The sequence below is a fragment of the Anoplopoma fimbria genome, chromosome 19, assembly GCF_027596085.1.
Source record: "Anoplopoma fimbria isolate UVic2021 breed Golden Eagle Sablefish chromosome 19, Afim_UVic_2022, whole genome shotgun sequence".
NCBI lineage: Eukaryota > Metazoa > Chordata > Actinopteri > Perciformes > Anoplopomatidae > Anoplopoma > Anoplopoma fimbria.
This window is the reverse complement of record NC_072467.1, coordinates 19,320,672-19,343,021: the sequence shown is the minus strand read 5'-3', so window position 1 is coordinate 19,343,021 and position 22,350 is coordinate 19,320,672. Positions and strand designations below refer to the sequence as shown.

The window sequence follows — 22,350 nt, the reverse complement described above, 5'->3', positions numbered from 1 at the left end:
CAGCTGTGCTCTTTTTGGTAGATTTCTTCAGTCAAGGGATTCCCTGATGCTAACCTGTAGAATTATTTCTTCATCTTTCTTTTGCCCTTTGCTCTTCTACAAACTCCGACACAGAATGATAATCCCTACAATGTGGCACATTCTGGATTTAAAATTTTGCTCAATCTGCTCCAGTATTTCTTCTGCAGCTAAATGTTTGTCATCTCTGTGTTCACCATCATGAGTGTGATGTTCATTTAATCTTCCTCTCTCCTCATTTTTTCCCTGATTATCTGTATTATGTTTAAAGTTGTCATAACCTGAGCAGTAACAGTTGAGAGCACAGTTGGAGAGAGTTACCAGTTTTACGGGTTCAAGTAACAGCACATGAATCCCCCAAAATTAGGTTTTGAGAAAGTGTAAAGGCAGGTCTAGTTTCTTAAAAAGTGTTCTCTGTAACTAATAATTACTTAGTATTTTTTAAACCCAAATGACTGCATCGCTTGTCACATCATTTCGATGGAAAAGACTCACCATAGATGTCCATATATACAGTATATTATGTTGACTATCATGTTTTAATTCAGAATCAAGTGTAATAGGTTTTCACATACAAAGAACTTGCCTTGGTTTAATGGGAGCTTTCTTGCAGCATACTTTATTTGCCTGGGAGTCACAATGTTCTCAAAGGTCCCATGACATTAGAATACGCATCAGATTTATTCATTTTTCTCCCTCTGGACCAAGAAGTAGGGCCTAAACTGCTGGTGCTATTAAAGGGACAGCCCCTCTACAATGAGCCTTTGTTTTATGGCTATTAATTAGCTTATAAATGTAAATTATGATAGGAATTAAGCTGGATACCAGTAGGAATGCTAGACTGAATTTCCACTGTATGTTACAGTGTTATTTAAGGTTACATGTTTGATCTAATTCTAAATGATCGATCATATTTATTTATCTATGATGGCACCTTTTTATATTAAGGAAATACAATTTGCTGTATTTTGATTTTTTTTTATTCATCAGATCTTAATCTATGATAACACTATTTATATATAGCCATTAGAGTTAGAGTGTTTTGCTGTATTTCTTAAATTTCTCTTTATTTGATATGCCTATTTCATTCATTCATTCACTCTGAAAATAAACATATATTATAAATGATATATAATATATAGATATTATATAAATTATAGATATTGTTGACCATAGATACAATAAATTCCTTCTAGACATCAGACATATTACAGACGTTCATCTCTTGGTGACTGATACACTCCAGGGTTTGTCTCTTTCCCATCATTTGTATTTTGCGTCTGACTGCAGTTTCTGCGCCGCTGCTGCTGCTCCTCATACGCAATCCCTGGATAGGTGGTTACCATGGATTCCTGGGTCACATGCGTGGGTTTCCTGTAGCCAGAAGCAGCAGAAGAAGATGCTTGGACGAAAAAATCCAGAGCCATTTTCATTCAAGAAAAACCGAGGATTCGCTGTGGATGCTGACTGGGTGGCCTGACTACACCCGTCTGCGGATTTAGGCTTTTTTTCCCCCCTCCTCCTCCTCCTCCTCCTCCTCCTCCTCCCCATCTCAAGCTGTGTGCTTTTTTGGATTAATTCAAAAATTCGCAGCAAACCGGTTTTGTTCACATTCATAGACTGATAATAGGAATGAGTATAGAAATCCCTGAAGGACTGACGGAGCTGTTACAGAGCTTTACCGTGGAAGTGTTGAGGAACCAGCCCAGGGATTTGCTCGAGTTTGCGTTGCAGTACTTCACCCAGCTGAAGGAAAGAGAGACCAGAGAGGCCTCGTTTGGCAATGACCAAAATTCGGCCCCAAGACCTGGAAAAGCGGTCAATTTCATTGACGAAGCCATGCAGATCGATTCTGAAAACGGAGAGGAGGACGACGACGATGACGAGGAATTCATAGGTAGGCCAGTAGATTGAACAGTGTGATGTGTGCAGAGGAAACGTGACAGTGGATGTGTTACATTTGTTGCGAACAATGAACATGTGTGCATGGAGAGAAAGGGATGCTCATTGCAGGGATGCTCCGGCGCTCGCCACCTTGCATCCACCACGGCTCTGTCATTTACCATATATGGTCACGGAGGCTGCATGCTGGTTAATGGAGGTGTCCTTGTCCTCATCTGTGCATACATGTTTTTTTTTTGTGATAAGGATGGCAGCTGTAGATTACAAATGAGTGTGTGTGTGTGTGTGTGTGTGTGTGTGTGTGTGTGTGTGTGTGTGTGTGTGTGTGTGTGTGTGTGTGTGTGTGTTTCTAGAAAGACCCTGCACCTCTAAGGTCAATTTGACCATTTTCAGTTTCAGGTGCAGGCCTGGTGGGCCTACCCTGATTATGATTCAAAGCAGATGCATGTAGAGAAATACACCTCCGCTATATGGCAAGCGATGCAAACATATGACTTTTACCGCCCGTAGATTAATTAATGCTTCCTAAATTGTGGTCCTATTTAACAGAATGGCCGGTGCAGTAGTGCCATAAGGTGCAGCAAGTAGCATAGCAACCCAGAGCTCTGACACAGCATCCCAATGAGTGGTGAGGTCTGCAGGGCTGTCTGCAATGGTTACATAAGGACAAGTACACAATATGCAGTCATTTAACTAACTATTGTTGTATTTTTGGGTCACGATTGCGCCCCATCACACCTTCCAGAGCCTTAATGATATTCCAATGAGCCTCCTCGGACCACACTGGCTGGAAGGGTATTAATGAACGAGACCTCCTATCTAATGTATATTTCATGCTCGGGCTATTATGTTGGAGCTCAGCTGTGTTTTACATTTGAATTTCTTGTCATTCAAATTTGATTAAAACGCACTTCAAAGCAGCTGTCCTTATTCAGGTTTTACCCGAATGAATATGGCTCCTTAATAAGCAGAGGACTGGATGTACTCCACTACACATGTAGAGCTAATATGTAGAACACAGCGCTTTAACATAACCCCTTCCAGTAATTACTCGGTTACTGTGAGGTGGATGTATCTTATAATGAATTCTAACCCGTTGATGTATATCTTTATGCTTTTGCAGCCCCGGTAATAAACAGATTCATCAGAAGAGCATCAGGTGAGTTGTCATTCTGGGTGTTTTAAGTCTGTTCTGCCAAGATGAAAACTCTGCACAGTATCAATGCTGGAAACGTTTAAAACTTCTTTGACACCTAAATACTGAGGCCACGTCAGATTTGCTCCAGGTCAAACATTTTTTTCCGTCTGTCTTTTCTTTTAGTAAATAGTGTCGATTTATTAGAGTTTATGAAACCACTTGTCTCAAGCCTGGTTAATAATGTCAGTGAGTGACGTGGGTGGGGAGATGAGGATAAGTACTACTACTAATAATAATCTCTTGTTAGTATTAATCGTAACATTGTCCCCTCACATGATAACAACAGACTGATTTATCTGCAGGTTTGACAGTCTGAATGGAAAGTATGAGCAAGGGAAAGTATTCAGTAACACGTTTCCTTCCTTTTATGACTTCATATGGGAAGTTAACATCCACAACATACAGTAGACTAAACATCAAACGGCAAATTTATTTATACAGCGCATTTCATACACAGAGGTCACCCAAAGTGCTTTACAGATTACACAAGAAACACATGATACATACAATAAAAGCAAGCAAACAAAAGCACACAGAATAAATACAATAAAAAATAAATGTATAAATGAGATTAAAAGAAAATGTATTTAAAGTTATGGTAAACAGGTTGGATTTGGAAGTTGTCATCATTATCTCAAATCTTAACTCTTCTGGTAATTTGTTCCATATTTGAACAAAGTGAGCAAAGAAGTGTACTTATATCAAACTTAAATAGATTTAACAAAGTGCTAATACAGATGTCATTTATCAACAAAGTTTTAGGGGTTTAAGGAATATGTTTTTACATTTTTGCATATTTGTTGATTGAATTTGTGTCCCATGGCTTGGTTTATTCAAGTAAAAGCTTGGTATGACTTAACTTTCTTGCCGTTAAAACACAGGAAGGAAATGCGTTATGAGGGCCTCCACTATAACAGCATCCCCCCAAAGCTTCACATTTAAGACAAGAAAATACTTATTGCATGAAACTTCTGAAACCTCCCTAGGATTTGGCTTTTGCTGCAAGACTGGGATGAAAGTTTTGCTGCTGGTTCACTTGAATATGAAGCTTTATTTCTTTAGTATTTGAGTTAACTTAACAGAGGTTCTGTCTTTGGGCAGATATTTGAATTTCTGGATGAATTTGCTGTCTGGTAGTGAGTGTTTAGCTCATTTATTTGTTGATCTCTGTCATGCAGTGTGTGCTGAAGCGTTCAATCCTGATGAAGATGATGAGGAAAAAGAGCCATGGGTAAACAGTGTTTCTTAAAATTCAGTCTTAATATTGAGGTTGATTTTTGCAGCAGTTTGCAACAGTTTGAATTGTAGCTTTGAATCTGAACCAAACAGTCAGCATTACAAAGTCTTCAGCATGTACTCTAATGTGTAGGCCATCATTGGGTCATATCATAAGACCTGCGCTTCAATTTGCAGGTCACCCACCCCAAAACCGACGAGCAGAGACAGAGACTACAGGAAGCATGTTGGGACATTCTTCTGTTCAAGAACTTGGATGCGGTGAGTGGATCATTCCATAAGCACTCTGGACTCCTCTGGTTTTGCGCTCTGCCATCTCTGAAAATTACACAAAGGAGAACATTGCCCGAGGCCAGCAGCTTTTTGCCACAGCTCAGTGCACTATGCATGATTTGGAAAGATGGTTATTTTTAAGTAGCTGAAACGGCACACTATGTTGACTCATGCATGATTGTTTGAACGCTTGAAATTAATATATTTGGTTGATATCTCACACCATCGCAGGAGGAGATGTCTCAGGTGCTGGATGCTATGTTTGAGAAGTTCTTCACTGAAGGGGAGCACATCATTGATCAAGATGATGATGGAGACAACTTTTATGTTATTGAAAGGTGAGCTTTCATGTGGCTTCCACAACATGGCTTACTCATATTTTTTAATCACATCATTGATTGTTATAAATATAACTTTAAATCTGCCTAGTGCCTAAAATAAATGTTTCTTGCTGACATAAGCTTTCAGAACACACCATTATTGCTGACATGCGTATATATTTTCTCTGATAGTCTATTTTAACTTTGTGTTTTCATTCAGTGGGAAGTTTAACATTTTCGTGAAGGTTGATGGCACAGACAAGCTGGTAGGCTGCTATGACAACCGAGGCAGCTTTGGAGAACTGGCGCTGATGTACAACACCCCCAGGGCAGCCACAATAATCGCCTCCTCGCCTGGAGCCCTTTGGTGCCTAGTGAGTAAACCATTATATCCTCATGTGAGAGCACAGTTGGCTCCTTGCTCAGGATTTCATATTACGCTGTGTCGTCCGTTGTCAGGATTGTTTTATTTATATATATTAGTTATAATGAAATGTTTATTAATGCGTAGATTAAAGCTAATGAATGTGCAAACTGGATATGAAAAAATAAAGTATACAAAAATAATTGTGTCCCATTCAGAGCTCAGCAATCAGATCAGTTCAGACAAACATGGCTTAATTTGTCTGTTTTAGCAAGTATTCAATCAGATGAACTTGGGTAGTTGAGTACTCAAGATATTATAAATGAACAAAATGTGGAAACTGGTAATGTCAACACCATCATGGAGAAAATGCAGGTCAGGGTGAAAGCAATTGTATTCCCTGTTCTCCTTTTTTTCTTTTTTATTATTACATCTAACTAAGTAGTGTCCAGAACAGCTATTGTCAATGTTCATTGGCTACTTGACCTGTGAAGCAGCTTGTTTATTAATGACTCAGCCAGGGTCGTGTCCCTAAACAGTGGGTAACAGCTTTGTTATGTCATCTGTGTGCGAGCCCGGCAGGTTGCAGCTGCATCCTCTTGGGTACTTGTAGTGCGTGTTGAACTCGGTGAACAAGCAGCCTGTCCTGTTCAGAGGACAACCCCCTGAGGTTAAGGAAGGACAGTGATCCTGAAATGCCTCTGAGCAAACGGCAGCTTACAGAAGAAGCTTTAATTAGAGTCAGATTTGGGTCTGGAATTCAACCTGTATACAGTTTCCTTTGTGGAAGCCTGGTAGGATATTAAAGCTCCAGTACACTAAGTCCGAGGGCCTAGGACTGGATCTACTGGCCACTTTACAACAATGTTGGAACCTTGTTTGCTCTTTTGGTATGGAGTGTTTCCCCCCGCTAGAGGGCGCTGTGGTCAACTGCCTTGGTTTCCTACAGCAGCTTTTCTCCAACCAGTGAGACATAGCGCCATCTAGTGGGCTGCAGAGGGAGTGCCAAATGGTTTTATTTTGGTTCTATATATACATCAAAATGCGTTCAAGAATTCACAGGAATAAAAAATGATCAGTTATATTTGAATATTACCATGCCAATCACACATATCGTTTTTTTTGCAACTTTGAGGAAGCTACAGTTCTCTCTGGTGCAGTGACACAAAAAAAGTTTTTGGCAAATGAAAAATGTATGTGGGATACAACCCTGCACTAGTAACAGCTCTAAAGCATGTGGTAAGGAAATATGACCTTTAATAAATTACATTTGGAATCCCAATAAGAAGCATTGATGGATGAGTATAAGCAGAACATTTATTTTAGTCATTACAGATGACACTGACATAAGACCCTTTTTTTTGTCATGTTATGTTTTCTTTTGCATTTATTTGGCAGGGTGGCCCTCAAAATTGTTTAAAAATCCTAAATGGTCCTTAAGTTACAAAAGGTTTAGAACCCCCGCCTTACAGTATACAGTATGATATCTGCTACAACTGCATTTTGTGATCTAACAAAACCACTATTTGATTCTAAACTAAATCATCCTGATTAAATAACATCACAACAAGTTTTTTATTATTTAGGTTTAATACTGAGAGCAGCACAGTGACATGAGCACATGCTTGCTGCTGCTTGAATTACAAGATGTTATTTCATATGAGTTATTGTTTGGTGAAAGGGTGAAAGAGGGGAAACATAAATGAGAATTACTACCCAGCCATAGAGGGTAGGGGAAATGAGCACAACATTACAATTTATGGCGATGCCAGCGTTTCTGCACATCTGGGATTCTTTCTCCATCATATGTTTTATGAGTCAACAAAAATAAATAGAGACATTTAACAGGAAGAGAAAGGAGAGGGGCATTTGATGTAAATATTCACCTTTAAACATGAACCTGAATGTTTTCCTCTTCTTTAAATCTGTGTTTCAGGATCGTCTGTCATTCAGGAGGATTATAGTGAAGAACAATGCCAAGAAAAGGAGGCTGTATGAGGCTTTCATGGAAACACTACCACTGCTTACATCATTAGAGGTAAGATTAGCTTTGTCCTCCAGTGTGAAGAAAGTGCAGTGTGTATTTACAGTAAAACCATTGTTAACCAAACATCCTTTTAATCCACAGCTCTCAGAGAGGATGAAGGTAGTGGACGTAATATCCACCAAGGTTTACAGCGACTCACAGCAGATTATTGCTCAGGTGATCAATCTCTTTATGATCTGGTCTCGGATTGATCATTTCATTTTCTGTTGCAATGGAGCATTTATAAACGCTGAGTCACTTAATTTTGTGCTTTTGATTTACAGGGTGATTTAGCAGACTGCTTCTACATTGTTGAGTCTGGCCAAGTTAGAATCACCATGAAAAGAAGCAGGGTATGTTTGCCCAGTCTACCTTTGACTGCTATGGGTTTTAAAAAAAAAAACGTTGCTTGTGTGTACGTTATATTATGCATTTCTTTCTTTCCAGACGAAAAAAGACCAGGAGGATGAGGAGGTGGAAATCGCCACATGCACGAGGGGCCAGTATTTTGGAGAGCTGGCGCTCGTCACAAACAAGCCCAGAGCTGCATCAGCGTATGCGGTGGGAACCGTCAAATGCTTAGGTATATTTTGTGAATTTCTATGATCATTCACATATTACGTCTGGCATATAAACTTTTCAGTATACCACGTATTATTTTACATTATTCTTTAAATTATGTCTGACTCCTCGTTTAATTTTTTTGGACAGCCATGGACGTCCAAGCCTTTGAGAGATTGCTGGGCCCGTGCATGGACATCATGAAGAGAAACATAGCTAACTATGAGGAGCAGCTGGTGACCCTGTTTGGAAGTAGCACTGAGATTGAGCAACAAAGTGTATGAGACAGCTCCAATGGACCATGAATCGGTGGATGAAAATAAAAAACGAGGCTTGTATGGATGTCTTTTCCCCATAATCACTTAAACAGCTTTTTCTTACAAATGTGAATATCCATTTTAACATGTGTGTGTGTGTCAAATAAATAAAACAGTCTACGCCAGAATCCCATATGAGACTAGGTTCATTTTAGCAGACTTTGCCACATAGTGTTACGATGAAAGTAAAGTGAGCAAAAGCAGAGTTGCTTAAAGCTTGTTGGAATTAGATTTTTCACGACTCTCACCTTAAAAGCGTACGTTTTAATTGTCAGTGTCAGATACATTCATTGTTTGTATATTGAACACTTTTGTTAACGCTCACCTTTCCTCCACAATGTTAGTTACACCTACAGTATAATATCGTTTGTAAATTTCTAAACATTGTTTGTTAAAATCAGATGCCAAAGCTAATTTCTTACTGGATAATTGTGAGCCAATATGTCACAATCTCTTGTCATTTTGGCAAGAGCACTAACATTGGCAGCATGGGTGCAAAAGTGCCCCAAACATGAGAAGGAATAACAATTTGTAAAAGAAGTTGATTTGATAACGTATTTCTGATTTTGATCAAAACAGAATGTTGACTTGGCAGTACTTTAAATGCAAAACAAAATGCATTTCTGTTCATCATAAGATTTAATCCCTTGAACAAATGTTAATACACTGTATATCATTGGTAAGTGTGTTTGTGGCTGTTAGCCTAATACTATGCTTTTGCAAAAAAAAAAACTTCAGAGAGATAGCTGATAGTTTTGTATGAATATACCACACATTGCTGTACAATTTGAAACTGAATATTTACTGTTATTATATAGGCCCAGCTTTAATTTAATAAGTTGCCCCACTAGACTGTAGTCATTATAGGCAGTGTCTTGAAACTATTGATTTTCTTGTGTTTTAATGTAAAATTCAAGTCAAATTGTTTTTGTGTCAGTGAAACATACATTATGATTATGACACCCATTATTGCTGTCTACCTCTGCCAACAACGTATACTGTTTGGATACACATATTATGATGTTCCCTCTAAACAGGAATCTAAAGTGGGTCTTTTCTCTCTCTCTCCTCTTCTCTATCTTTTTAAGATTAATAATTGAAGTATTCTGTATTTTGTCTGTGGTTTACTGCAGTTTACACTGGTAGAGCTGGTTTAACATTTAAACACTCTTAATTTATCCCACCCCTTGTGCAGGTTAGTGCTGGTCATTTTTGAAGGCTAACCCATAATACTGGCTGAAAGTACTGTATGTTTCACTTTTCATGTCAATAAAGAACATTTTTATATTTGTGTGGCACATTGTTATTTGTTACAAAAACGGAATAGCACACTTTTTCCAGCTTTTCATTCACCATTGAGTCACTCATTCTCCATTCATTCATTCTCTATTCATTCAGTCAAACGTTCATTCAATAGATTTTGTGGTAAAAAGGTTAAACTAATGATTTCATTTCAAAGGACAGGACAAGTAATCCACGCATAATCTAGAACGCAATGTGACGCGGGTGTAAACGTAACTACTTGCTGTAGTTGCAACATTGCAGATAAAAAAGAACCATGTATTGTTCCTGTTATTGCCAATCAGCTGTTACTGGGTATTAACAGGCGTGTACTTTCATCCAATCAAACGATGATCAACAAACTAAACCCCGCCTCTAATATTTTCCTCAACGCTATCGACCAATAGAATACCCGGATTCTTGTTATTGACGTTCTCATCCACCAATGGGAGGCGTTCTCTGAAAAACATTCATTCCCACCCCTCGAGTGAATGCCAGAGAGTTTCTTGATGGCGACAGGTTTGGTAAGTGAGAACTTCACTTGGTTTTTTTCGAATTAACTAATGTTTCAAAGACATATTTAACTTAAGCATCGTATGATCCGTGTCTCTGCCCTTCTAACTCAGTATTTTTGCGGGGTTGTCACGCGTTTAATCGACGTCGATGCCAGTGTACTCGACTATGTTTTTCTCGCTGTGACGCTTGTTGTTTCGGTGATAAAGAGCCCGTCCGACCGCAGTTCTGTGTCTCGAAACATGTGTCTTTAATTCAATAAAATCAGCTTTTTTGTTTTTAATCTTTTTTTTTTTTTTAAAGGCCTTTCTGGTGTTTTGGTGTCATTCATTATGAACGGGACAGCCAGGTTGCGTCATGCCTCAACTTGTTGACATTCTTTTGTTTACAGTGTTAAACCCGACAGCCTCTGGGTTGAGCTGCTGAGGGTGGGTGGTGGTGGTGGTGTGTGTGTGGGGGAAACAGTAGCTGTAAGGCCCGACATGCAGACTGTCCTTTTGTGCATTGTGTTACTAACTATTATTAACTAGTGCACATCCGCGTTTAGGAAGTCATAGCATCGGGTTAACAAAGCCTGCAGCAGCCGTCGGGGTGATTACATGATAGTTCTTCCTCCTGCTTCATATATATTTGAACTTTTCTTTATTTTATTATTATTTTTATTTTTTTATACATTGCATATCAAATACCGCATCGTGTTCAAAGCTGGATATCATATTTTACTATGTCATTTCCTTATGTCTCTTTGCAAAACCAATTTCAGCTGTTTTTTTCACTTTTGCTACGCAGTCGAATGAATGGGCTCTGGTACGCATGCGCCAAATCATTCTTAAGTTTATAAACAAGGCCTCCACGCATCGGGTCACATGACTAGTCACAGAGGTGTGCTGTCGATGCAGAGACAAAGGATCACCCTTAAGGCTGCCTGCCGTGCTGCCCACCTATTCAATTCCATTGATGTCTTGAGGTTATAATTTACTGTCTGGGGTATTTTGAAACATTTCTACCGATTATGATTTTTATATTAAAGGTTTTACTCCACGGATCCGCTCATTATGTCTTAATGAAACCATATTACTATCAAAAACAATTATAATAATAATAATAATAATAATAATATATAATAATAATATATAATATATATATATAATAATAATATTCACGCCTATGTATGCAATCACAAATAATCTCTATTCATTTGAATGAGTTTCACTTTGTTTGTGAAAGCTCTGATTTAGTCCCTTTTTGTTTTGCATAAAAGCAGCTGATGTGGCAGAGGAAGCTGAGTAAACTAACATAGAGTCTGTTTTTGAAAAAAAAAGGAAATAGCAGACCATTGTGCAAATGGACGAGTCTTTTGATCTACTCAAGTGCAACGAGGACCTGCCTTCCTCACCTGGGTGCCACATGGATTATGGTAAAAATCATACACAAGCAATCAGATTCTATAAATAAATAAACTGAGCTTTTCCACATATTAATTATTGATATTATGATTGACTTCTCCCCCCAGATGACATGCCAGAGCTGCAGGAGGTGGAGGAGGACCAGAGGTCTGCAGGGTTATTCCAGGTTGGAGCAGGAGTGTCTCACCAGGAGCTAAGATGCTCCCCGAGCACCAACTGGCTCGCCGAGCTGGCCAACATTGCCACCAGTCCTCAGAGCTCCCTTCTGAAGAGCGCCCCACATAAGAGGTTTGTACCAAGACGAACTATCATGAAAATAAACAAAGTCTGATGAGTGCATATAAGGAGATAAACTCAAAGAGTAGTTGACAGCCCCAGTAATAAAAATGGCACAATAGTACCCCTAGAGGTGTAATCCACAAAGCAGAATAGGCAAATTCACTACATAACTTGTTTAATGAAATATCTTCTGAAATTCTGTTGTCGTTTTTTGCAGTTACTGTATTAAATGGCTCATTATATTTACATCATTACAACCAGGATATCGTCAGAATCATTTTCACCCTGAGCCTGGCTAACTAATCTTGTTTTGTGGAATAAAACCAGCTGGTGCTGAACAACAGGATTACATTAAGCTATCTGTAGATTATTAACATCACTTATACTTTATGGAAAAATATTAAGTATGACCAATGACCATATATGACCTGCTCCTCAGGGATGGGTTAAATGTATATGTAACAATGCATATATTACCAATATAGCTGATATTCATATTCATTCATGATATATATTTATGAAATTGTCTTTTTTTTCAGATCATCTCCGGTCCACATCTTTGGCAACAGTAATAGTTTACATTCTTATGCCCGTCCCCCGTTAGCCAGCAGCGCACCCAGCCCGTCCAGAGGCCACCTTAGGGAGCGCAGGCGTGTCAGGGTAACCTTCCATTTACAACCTCAAACATAAGAATCATCCTTAGTAAATTCTGTTTGACATGTATACTGAAATGTTTAGTTTTACTGATTGTCATTGTAAGATGTTTATTTATTATTTACAACAGGCCAGCAGTGAATCTGAGTCTGGAGTTTTCTCAATGTCCTCATCTTTTTCTGATGATGAAGACATGGCCTGGTCTCACTCTTGGCCCACCACAGCCTGGCATTGCTTCCTTAAAGGTGTGTACATACACACTCATGTACATACTGTATGTATCCACCAGTGCACACACAGACACTTAACACCTCACCCACACACGCTGAAGTGAAACCTGAGCTTTTCTTGAGAAATTTGCCTCACAGCCTTAAGGCACAATCTTCAGTCCATATTAAGTTCAGTCAGTTATCTACAAATGTTAAGGTCATTAATATGTAAACAATATTGTAAATTGCATCATTTTTTCTAACAAATATAATTTGAGAAACACACAGTTAAAAAAACCAAAGCGAAACTTATCCGAAATGTTTGTTAATAGACCTGTATTGAAATGGATAAAACAGTACTAATTGGCTGCTTAATTCCTCGGCCCTCAACCAGTTAACCAAGACTCTTAAGTTGCTGACACTAAGCTTCAGTTAACACTTTTCAGAATGAACATTAGTCAAAAACATTTGTAAAGAACTTCTGACCTCGGGTGTCTAGACAGCTGTATTACATCCACGCATATTCTTCTCAGTATCAGCACACATCTGCTTATTCATTATGTTACACTGTCGTGTTGATGTTCAGGAACTCGCCTGCGCTTCCATCGAGGTCCTAATGTGGAGTGGCAGGAAGCTGATGAACTTGGGGATTCTGATGATGACTCAGATGATGAAACCATGATGCCATCCTCCTCCTCTCTTAAGGTAGGCAACAAATAAAGATTTTAGTATGTCTTAGAATATTTAATGAAGAATCTGCTATACTCTGGAATACTTTCATGCTGTGTCCATGTTATGTTTAGTATTTGCTGCATTGCTACTAGATGAGTGTGTGATTCAGTGTAATGTCAGTAGCCATAACAACTGCTTGTAATGGCCACCAGGTGGCAGCCAGGCTAAGAGAAGATGCACACAAAGTGAGTAACTGAGTGCATGAATGAAACATACAGTATAACATCATTGGTGACTAATTGTGGTGGTCTTAATAAGTATCCTAGAAACTAAGTTTCAGGTAATCGGGCTCCAAGTTGATTTGGGTAGAGTATTCAACCCCCTCATCCTGCGGGGGGGAAAGACTTCTCTTATTGGTCTTTTGCTTCTTTAACAGAGATACGGTTCAGAGGGTCTGAAGTTGGTGAGCCACGAAGAGACTGTATCTTTTGGCCAGGCAGTTCTTAAACTGACCTTTGACCCTGGCTCACCTGATGCCAGCCTTTTAACTGCTGAATGCCGATTGGATCACCCATTTTTTGTAAAAAATAAAGGTAAAAAAAGACATTTCTTTGTTTATTTCTGTTCAAGATAAGGACAAAATATCAACACCAGGTTGTGTTCTCTCTTAACAAACATAACATAACAACAACAACAACATGTCAGCTTTGTTGGCAAGAAAAAAAAAGCCTAATTACATAAAAAAAAATGATTTTATTGCAATATATGAAAGTGGTCTTTGCCAACAGAAGCTTTCACTGACCAAATGTTGTTTGCCCAATCCAAAATACTAAAATATTATTTTTTTCTTTATATAAGCAGCTTTATGATCAAAGTAATCTGTACTTTACCATCTGTGTTTTTCAGGTTGGTCTTCCTTTTATCCGAGCCTTACCGTGGTGCACCATGGGATCCCTTGCTATGAGATGCAGTTGGGCAATGTGTGCCTGCCACCGAGCCACCCAGAAGCCATAAACTGCGATGACTCTGTCGTCTTTGACACTTTCAGAAGGTACACTCCTGTAACTAATGCCATCTTGCTTTGTGTATTGAAGGGACTTAAAAGTGTCTATAAGTGATATTTGGTATAACAATGTATGAAATGACAATATGAAGGGGTCGCTCATTGTGATGAATCTACATGTACAGAGAATGATCACCCAGATCACCTCCTCTTTCCTCAATATAAAGCTCAGTAAAAGTGAAGGATATTTTAGAGTCGGGTACATTTGTGTTGATTATGTACACATACGCTCCAAAGATAATGCCCAGCTAGTTCTATTTTTTTCACAATATTAAGTACATATTCTTGTACACTTCACTTAAGACAGGTATTCCTCATATAATCACCCTAATCATCATCTTGTACAAAGACTAAAGTTAATAGACTTGTTTTTTTAATGTGATTTGCAGAACAAAATTATGCTGCTTTTACTATAAAGTAAACATTTTAATTTATCTATATATCACTACAAATAAAACAATCAAAATATTTAAAAATATGTTTGGTATTTAAAAAACGAAATATTTGGTGTATAGATGTGTTGCTGCATCTATTTATCATATAGCATATGTGCAATCATTTACATTTCAAGTAGCTGTATTGGTTTTATTTTTACAATCAGAGAAATCAAATTTAGAAAGTCTACATTTCATTGCAGCAGAATTTTGAGGTGAAAAGGTGACTTTTTGTAACAAACAGCACATATGCACACACTGGAAAAAAAAATTGCAAATGAAAAAGACAGATTAGAAAAAACCCAATATTAAAGTCTGTCTCTTTTACTTCTCTCCTTTTGCAGTTATGACTTCACCCCACTAGACTCCTCAGCAGTGTATGTTCTAAGCAGCATGGCTCGTCAGCGCAAGACCTCCCTGTCTAGCGGGGGGGCAGTCAGTCCAGACTGTGATAAACTTGAGCGCTCCAGCTCCCCACAATCCTCTTCTGGCAAATCAAACAGGAGCCAAACCTCAGGGACCGCCACTGTTGCCACGCCTGTAAAATGCAAGCGGCCAATGAATGCCTTCATGCTCTTCGCCAAGAAGTACAGAGTGGAGTACACACAGATGTATCCTGGGAAGGACAACAGGTATGCAAAACTCTGTGAGATACAGTGTACTCATTCATACTATTTTGCCATGCAGTATTATCTAATTTAGGTTAAATATTTTTTTATATTGCTGTGTCACATCTTAGAGTACCGCTACATTAACCTTCCGCCTTAGTCTGGATGTGAGGAAGCGTCATTCATAGAGCGGAAGTGTAATATGACTGTACCATTACAACACAGTTTCATTTTGTGATGACACGTCACCTTATGAAGCAGAGTTACTGTTATAGAATGAGGTTAGAGGTCGCACAGTGTGTAGTGACAGTTTAAAAACAGTGACAAGTAGTTTAATCTTCCTTGCACATTTTTCATGACATACTATGACTTTTTTTTTACAACTTTTTATGGTATACTCTACTACGCCTTTTTTTAAAGACATTTTTATAGCTTACTATATGACAATCTTTTTTGACATTTTTATGGCAGGATTCTAGGACTTTTTAAAAACAATTTTATAACATATTATACTGCGACTTTTCTATGATGTTTTAAAGGCATACTATGCTATGACTTTCATGACATCTTTATAGCATACTTTTATGACACTTTTCATGAAATACTATACAATGACTATTTTAATATATTATCATGACATTCTATACTATGAATGTTTTTATAACTTTTCATAGCGTACTATTTATATCATATCATTCTTTACTCAGGATTTCTTTCACGACATAATATACTAACTTTTTAAAATATATTTTTTAAAACACTATACTATGACATTTTTATGACACTTCCATTGCATGCTAAACCCTTACATTTATGACTTTTTTCACGACATATATTATGACAATTTGACTTTTAATGGCATATTATACTCTGACACACTTTGATTGCATGCTATTCTATGACATTTGTCACGACATACTATGACTTTTTTCACAACATTTTGATCGCATCTACACTATAACTATTTTTATTATTTATTATTTTTACTATACCATATCATTTTGTGTAACTTTTTATGGTATGCTACAATTTTTTAAAGACATTTTTATAGCCTACGATGACTTTTTCATTTTCATTACAAACTATATAATAACAATTATCTAACATCTTTATGATTTTTATGACATATAAAATAAAATGTTCTCATGACATACTATTCTATGACATCTTTTTAGATTTTTTTATGCAACGGTATGCTATGACATTTTTTAAAGGCATTTTATAAAAAAAAATTCCATACTAAAACTTTCTTAATGTCATTTGTTATTTTATTGAATACTATTCTTTTACATTTTTTTGGCGTGGTATAGCATGAATTTTTCATTGAAATGATTATTCGCAGTTTAATGACATACTATGACTTGTTTTGTCATTTTTATAGAATATTATATGACTTTTTTAATAACATTTTCACCACATACTTTACTAAGACTTTTTCTTATATATTTCACTACTTTGTTCATAATCCATTATAGTACAGTTTTGTAGTATAAACAGTTTTTATGACATACAGTTTTTATGACATTTTTCACAACATACTATACAATGACTTCTGCTTATTAAAAGTTCATAGCACACTATAATATGACTTTGTTAATGAGATTTTCCATTACAAACTATTCTTTGACTTTTTAATGACATACATTACATTACATTTTTTGACTTATGGCGCTTTGTATGACTTTTCAGTACTTTGTATTATTTCATTTTTATTGAATACGGTAATATTACATTTTTCATCGCACTACATACCATGAATTTCAATGACATTTTCGTCTGTACAGTCATGTTTTTAAGACTTTTTTTTAATGTGCCAGTTTATTGACTACTATACTATTACATTTTTGGGGGGGTATTTGTACAGCATGACGTTTTGTTCATGAGATTTATTTAAAACTATAATTTTAAATTAAAAGTTAATTAGGTTTATGAGAAACTATACTTTACAAGATTTAGGACTTTTAATTTACATTTTGAATGCATGCTATACTAGGACATGCTGACTTTATTGCATTTTTATGACCATGACCATTGTGTAATGCGTGACCATTACACAACATAATACAATCCTTTGTCTTTCCCAATCAGACACAGAGACCAAACAGTTGGATTTATTTTCAATTTGGATGATCATAGGCGTCTTAACATATAGCGACCAACTGATCTAATTTAGAGGAAATAAATAAAATCAAAATAGTACACAGTTAGTACACATGAGAAAACAAGATTTACAAAATAGGCAGTCCATCCCTACAACCTCCAGTAGAACACAACTATCAGTACATTGTTACGTCTTAAAAGATGAGAAAGATAAGCCTCTCCTCTGCTGCTGAGCCAACGCTGTCTCTATGTAGGGAGCCGTCTAAGATGAGCTCAAACACCTTCTGGAGCAGCCGGCCAGTTGTCTCCTCGTCTTGGCACAGACCAATTTGCATACACACACATGGAAGGACACTTTATAGTATGAAAATGTTCATAAGATACCATGCCATTTCTTTGTGACCTTCAAGTCAATGACACTTTTAATACTTATTTATGGCATACTACACTATGACTTTCTCAGAATTTCTAACGTTCCATTTTATTGAATACTAAAGTATGACATTATTTTTCAAATTGTTATGACATACTTTGACTTTTAAAACAATATTCTGAAAAGGGAAAGTCGTTAATCATTTGTCTCTCACCTTGCACTCAGAGCCATAAGTGTCATCCTGGGTGACAAGTGGAAGAAGATGAAGAACGAGGAGAGGAGGCTGTACACCATGGAGGCCAAGGCTCTGGCTGAGGAGCAGAAACGAATCAATCCAGACTGCTGGAAACGTAAAAGAACCAACTCAGTAAGGACCAAAGTCACTGAACTATAACATCCACATTGTACGCTGACATTGCATGTTAAGTTATATTTACCCATTCTTTGGTTTCAATCATGTGTCCGACTTACTGTAGACCAACAGCTTATGTCCTCCTTCAACAGGGTTCCCAGCAGACCTAGATAATCTCCCAGAAGCCTCAGCCGCTGGTTGTTTTGACATGGAGAGGTGATGGACAGAGTCTGACGGACCGCTTGATGCCTCTTTGCTCTCCTGTATTCTTGAGACTCAACTGTGATGCTGAATTCATTGCTTTTTGTAACCTTGAAACATTTTTAGAGACAAACCAGAATTATGAACTATAAGCAAAACATGTAATCTAGTCACTAACAGTGCATATATTTTCATATATCTTTAATTTCAAAGACGTCTTATTCCCCTGAAATAAGAATGAACCTTCTCAATTATTTCAGGTGTTTCATACTCAAGGTTGAAAAATGAGAGCATGTGGTGCTATGCCTCAGTGTAGAAGAAGCAGAAAACAACTTGTGTGTATTTATAATTGTAAAAAGGGGAATTTTAGCTAACTTTTTCACAACTGTTAATTCTATTTGTAAGATTCTATATACTGCAGATTGGTAACCCTTTCATACAATTTGTAATACAGTATATTTTCTGCAGCTGATCTTTTGCAAACAGTTTGTGATGCTGCCCTGCCAAGTTTTTAGATTTTTGCCCAACCAACTGTCCATATGATGAGGGCTTTCCGCATGTGGTGGTGGGTTTATACTCGGTCACAAAGCACTTCAGGCCTTTTGCTTTAAGTGTTTTTTCTTTTGCACTTTATATAAATATGTAATCTCCTATACAGTTTATGTATACTGGTCAAAACCATTTGTATAATACAGCTAGTATCTCGACAGTTAGCCATTTGACACAATCATGGCCCAGTAGCCGTGTTCTGCTTTCAGGTTGCTCTTGAATTTTAAGTGCTTTGTTCATAATGTACAGGTTTCACAGCCCCAACAACCTCTTGCACAAAATATCCTTGTATCATATTATAAATAATTTTTTTAAACTTGCATCTTATCCAAGTGTTTGGTCCTTTTCATAAACTGTAATCACAACATGTGGTTATGCTTCGAAATGTTTTTGCTTTGAATAATTATCAGCTTCCTCCTTTGAACATGTGCACTAAGTGACACGCTGAACCAGGCAAGTTTTATCTCAAGCTTTTGGGCTCTCGAATATCCACTGATCTAAACTTGGTTAACGCATAAAGCCTGATGTTTCCAGGTAACAGGACTGCTTAAGTGTGTTTTATTTTGTGTTTCTCTCCCACATTTAAACCACAGTGCACATATGCTTACAAAGCCTCTCAAAGCACAATTGTACTGAAGCAAGACAATTCACTTTTGGGCTTAATTAGGGAAAGGTTTTAATTTAATTTCATACTCACTGGAACTCTGTTTTCTCCCCCCTGAGATGAAAAGGGATCTGAAAAGGAATGAAAATGAGAGAACACATTATCACATACAAAACATCTAGTCATGTACTAAGATGTGCAAATATTACTTAATTTACCTTCCGGCCTGATGCTTGCCAAGACAGAGACTATTAAAACAAATGGTAGTAATATGCAATATTATTGTCAATTTTAAGACATCATTACATTGATAGAAAGCCAGAGGGCGCCGTCAATCCATTTTTGTTAATCGAAAGCACGCTTATTTCCATGATATAAACATCTCTCTTTGTAAAGGATAACAAGATTAAAAAGGTCAACAAAGCGATCCGAGACACCGTTAATGAGACGGTTCTTTAGGAAACAAACATGATGCAGTTGCATTAAAGTAGCAGTAAATGATCAGCAGTTAACTTTAATATAAAAATTTAAAAAAAACACAACATCCCTTAAATGATTAATGGACATTGGGAAGTTATATTTTCATGTTTATGAATATCTTGAGGGCCATGCTTGTCTGCAAGAAGAAAACGGTTCGTCTGAAAGGATAAGATTCCTAGCACTGTACGCCTCATGAAAAAACAATGATCAACACCCTGCAAGCCTCTCAAGCATAGGAATCTAATTATAGCATTTCCATAACAGGCCACTCCACAACGATCGTAGTTAAATACTTTATGGAATATTTGAAGAAATGCAAAGTTGTGTCGGATATGCTTCTGGCTCAACACTATTGCAAGTTTAAATGGAGAACTAAAGAATATAGTGGTCATTGCGGTGAGAAATTAAAAGCATTTCTCACTGTCATGTGGGAGATTACAGAAAAAGAAGCAGACTTCTCCATTTGTAAGAAATACAACATCAGTTGAGTCTTCTCACCTTTGATTTCTATTGGCTGCTGTGCTGAGTTTTAATGAGACATTTAAAATAAGTATAAATAAATTACAAAAATCCCATCACTAGATAACATTTATGGGTATCATTTTGTCAATCTAAACTGTGGCAGGTTAGATGTCAAATCATAATTTTCTTGAAGAATCATATATTGAAGACTGCAAAAGTAATGCATCCGATTCATTTAAAGTCATTGGGTGGCCATTTAGCCCAAATGTCTTGCATTTATGCATGAGGTCTTTTCACTGGAACAATTGAAGAGGGAATGAATACTAAAATGAACAATTAGAATGGAGAGAAACAGACAGGGATCATCACTGCTGGCTTCCTCTTAAATCATAAGCTGCACCTTAATCAAGGCTTCCTAATGAGGGGCAATTAGTTTTCATAATTCACTGAAAGATAGCAGACTCTCTGTTAGCGCATGGCGTTTGTGTCAGCGAGGAACAGTGAATGTGATTTTGTCTCTTTTACTCAGTAACAGTCATTTGAAAACCATTGCATGAAGCTGTGGTGGTTCTGCACAGTACAGCTGCAAGAGGACAACGCTGAGCAGGAATAAGAAATCTGTGCTCACTGAATGTATTCTTCATTCAGGAAGACTGTTGAATCAGATTGCACTCCAAAGAGGCAGGATGTTGGTGGAAATCTTTTTGATGTTGAGGTGCAGATCACACAAATGACGCTGAAGCTAAGCTTCTGATGAAGTGAATAAAACACTTTGATTTCTTGATCGCTCAACCCTTTATATCCCCCTTTACATTACTGCTTAACACATACAACACTTTGATTGTTGCTGAAAGTGTTTTTCCTTCCCTTCCAAACAAACATTTTTAAGTCATGTCACACATTTGCGACTTGACCTATAGGCAATATGTATATTTCAGTACATATACCTTATTGTGCAGTTAAAACCTGGGCTCATTTAAAAATCTACTGCTGATTTACTGACAGTAGATCGATGTGGATTTGACATCTCCATGCATTAAAACAGAAGTTGTTCAGCAACCAACTGTGGTTGTACTTCATTACAGAATGTATATCATGTACAAATTCTAGCCCGACCTATACAACTATCATTGATGATGTGGACCCTTTATATATACCCTTTATAAACTTGGCAGTATTCTCTTGTGTGCAATGTCTTGTTATTGGCCGAAATACACTGTTAAAATATATATGCAATTAACTAATATTGGTTGAGCTCTAGTACATTTTATATATAAATGATATACTATATTTCTTAACCATACAGAAAACCCACATACTATACAATCAAGTATGATGGTAGTCAAGTTCACAGTATTTTTCTACTCGTTTTTCTCTTTCCTACTCTAACTTTATTCTATAACCTGTCACACTACTATTTGTCTTTTGTCCTTTTATACTGCCAATATCTCTGCCTGCCTATTGCTCTCTCCCTCCCTTGAGTTTCGGAGCTCTAATTGGGTGCTGTGTGAAAGCTGTGAAAGGGGGGAAATCATTTCATTTTCTTGGTCCACAGGTTTCAGGCAACAGAGAACTGAATTGAATAAGCCCCTGCTGATAGAATTTGCACTTTGGTCTGACAGCTGAACAACAGAACAGCCAAGACGAGAAAATTACAGTACAGTTAAACAAGAGAAGCCGGGGACGCAACCGCTGCATGGCATACTAATCCACACTAATGCTCATACTACAGCCTCTGCCTTGGGTTACCTAGTTGTTAGTCTAGACACAGACATGCCCAGCTAAGTCGGGTCACTTTCCAGGTGACTGCTTTTGTAGTTCAGAGCAGGTTGTGTTACGACTGTGTGACATAACTTTTTGATACCATAAAGTAGTGCTGCATGGATTATTCAATT

At 37.4% G+C, this 22,350-nt stretch overlaps 2 protein-coding genes across 3 annotated transcripts; both read left to right on the top strand.

Moving 5' to 3' along the window:
- The first annotated feature begins 1,635 nt into the window (after positions 1-1,635).
- Positions 1,636-9,446, top strand: LOC129108412 (cAMP-dependent protein kinase type II-beta regulatory subunit). Its single transcript, XM_054620221.1, has 11 exons — positions 1,636-1,915; positions 3,044-3,079; positions 4,297-4,349; positions 4,532-4,615; positions 4,859-4,965; positions 5,168-5,321; positions 7,248-7,349; positions 7,440-7,514; positions 7,622-7,690; positions 7,785-7,920; positions 8,049-9,446. The coding sequence occupies exons 1-11, from the start codon at positions 1,651-1,653 to the stop codon at positions 8,180-8,182; spliced, it is 1,215 nt and encodes a 404-aa protein (XP_054476196.1). The 5' UTR covers positions 1,636-1,650; the 3' UTR covers positions 8,183-9,446.
- A 532-nt stretch (positions 9,447-9,978) lies between these two features.
- On the top strand, positions 9,979-19,229 carry hbp1 (HMG-box transcription factor 1). Of its 2 annotated transcripts, XM_054620010.1 has the most exons (12): positions 9,979-10,020; positions 11,332-11,426; positions 11,523-11,703; positions 12,234-12,354; positions 12,479-12,593; positions 13,144-13,262; positions 13,442-13,474; positions 13,666-13,822; positions 14,136-14,280; positions 15,071-15,358; positions 18,033-18,174; positions 18,312-19,229. In XM_054620010.1, the coding sequence occupies exons 2-12, from the start codon at positions 11,354-11,356 to the stop codon at positions 18,327-18,329; spliced, it is 1,392 nt and encodes a 463-aa protein (XP_054475985.1). In that variant the 5' UTR covers positions 9,979-10,020; positions 11,332-11,353; the 3' UTR covers positions 18,330-19,229. The 2 variants fall into 2 exon arrangements, with proteins under 2 accessions (XP_054475985.1, XP_054475986.1); XM_054620011.1 differs by lacking the exon at positions 13,442-13,474.
- The last annotated feature ends 3,121 nt before the right edge of the window (positions 19,230-22,350 follow it).

Coding starts and splice junctions, on each gene's coding strand:
- LOC129108412 (XM_054620221.1), top strand. CDS start 1,651: ATGAGTATAGAAATCCCTGAAGGACTGACGGAGCTGTTACAGAGCTTT. Junction 4,350..4,531: donor ATGAGGAAAAAGAGCCATGG/GTAAACAGTGTT, acceptor TTCAATTTGCAG/GTCACCCACCCCAAAACCGA. Junction 7,515..7,621: donor CACAGCAGATTATTGCTCAG/GTGATCAATCTC, acceptor TTTGATTTACAG/GGTGATTTAGCAGACTGCTT.
- hbp1 (XM_054620010.1), top strand. CDS start 11,354: ATGGACGAGTCTTTTGATCTACTCAAGTGCAACGAGGACCTGCCTTCC. Junction 11,427..11,522: donor TGGGTGCCACATGGATTATG/GTAAAAATCATA, acceptor TTCTCCCCCCAG/ATGACATGCCAGAGCTGCAG. Junction 11,704..12,233: donor AAGAGCGCCCCACATAAGAG/GTTTGTACCAAG, acceptor CTTTTTTTTCAG/ATCATCTCCGGTCCACATCT.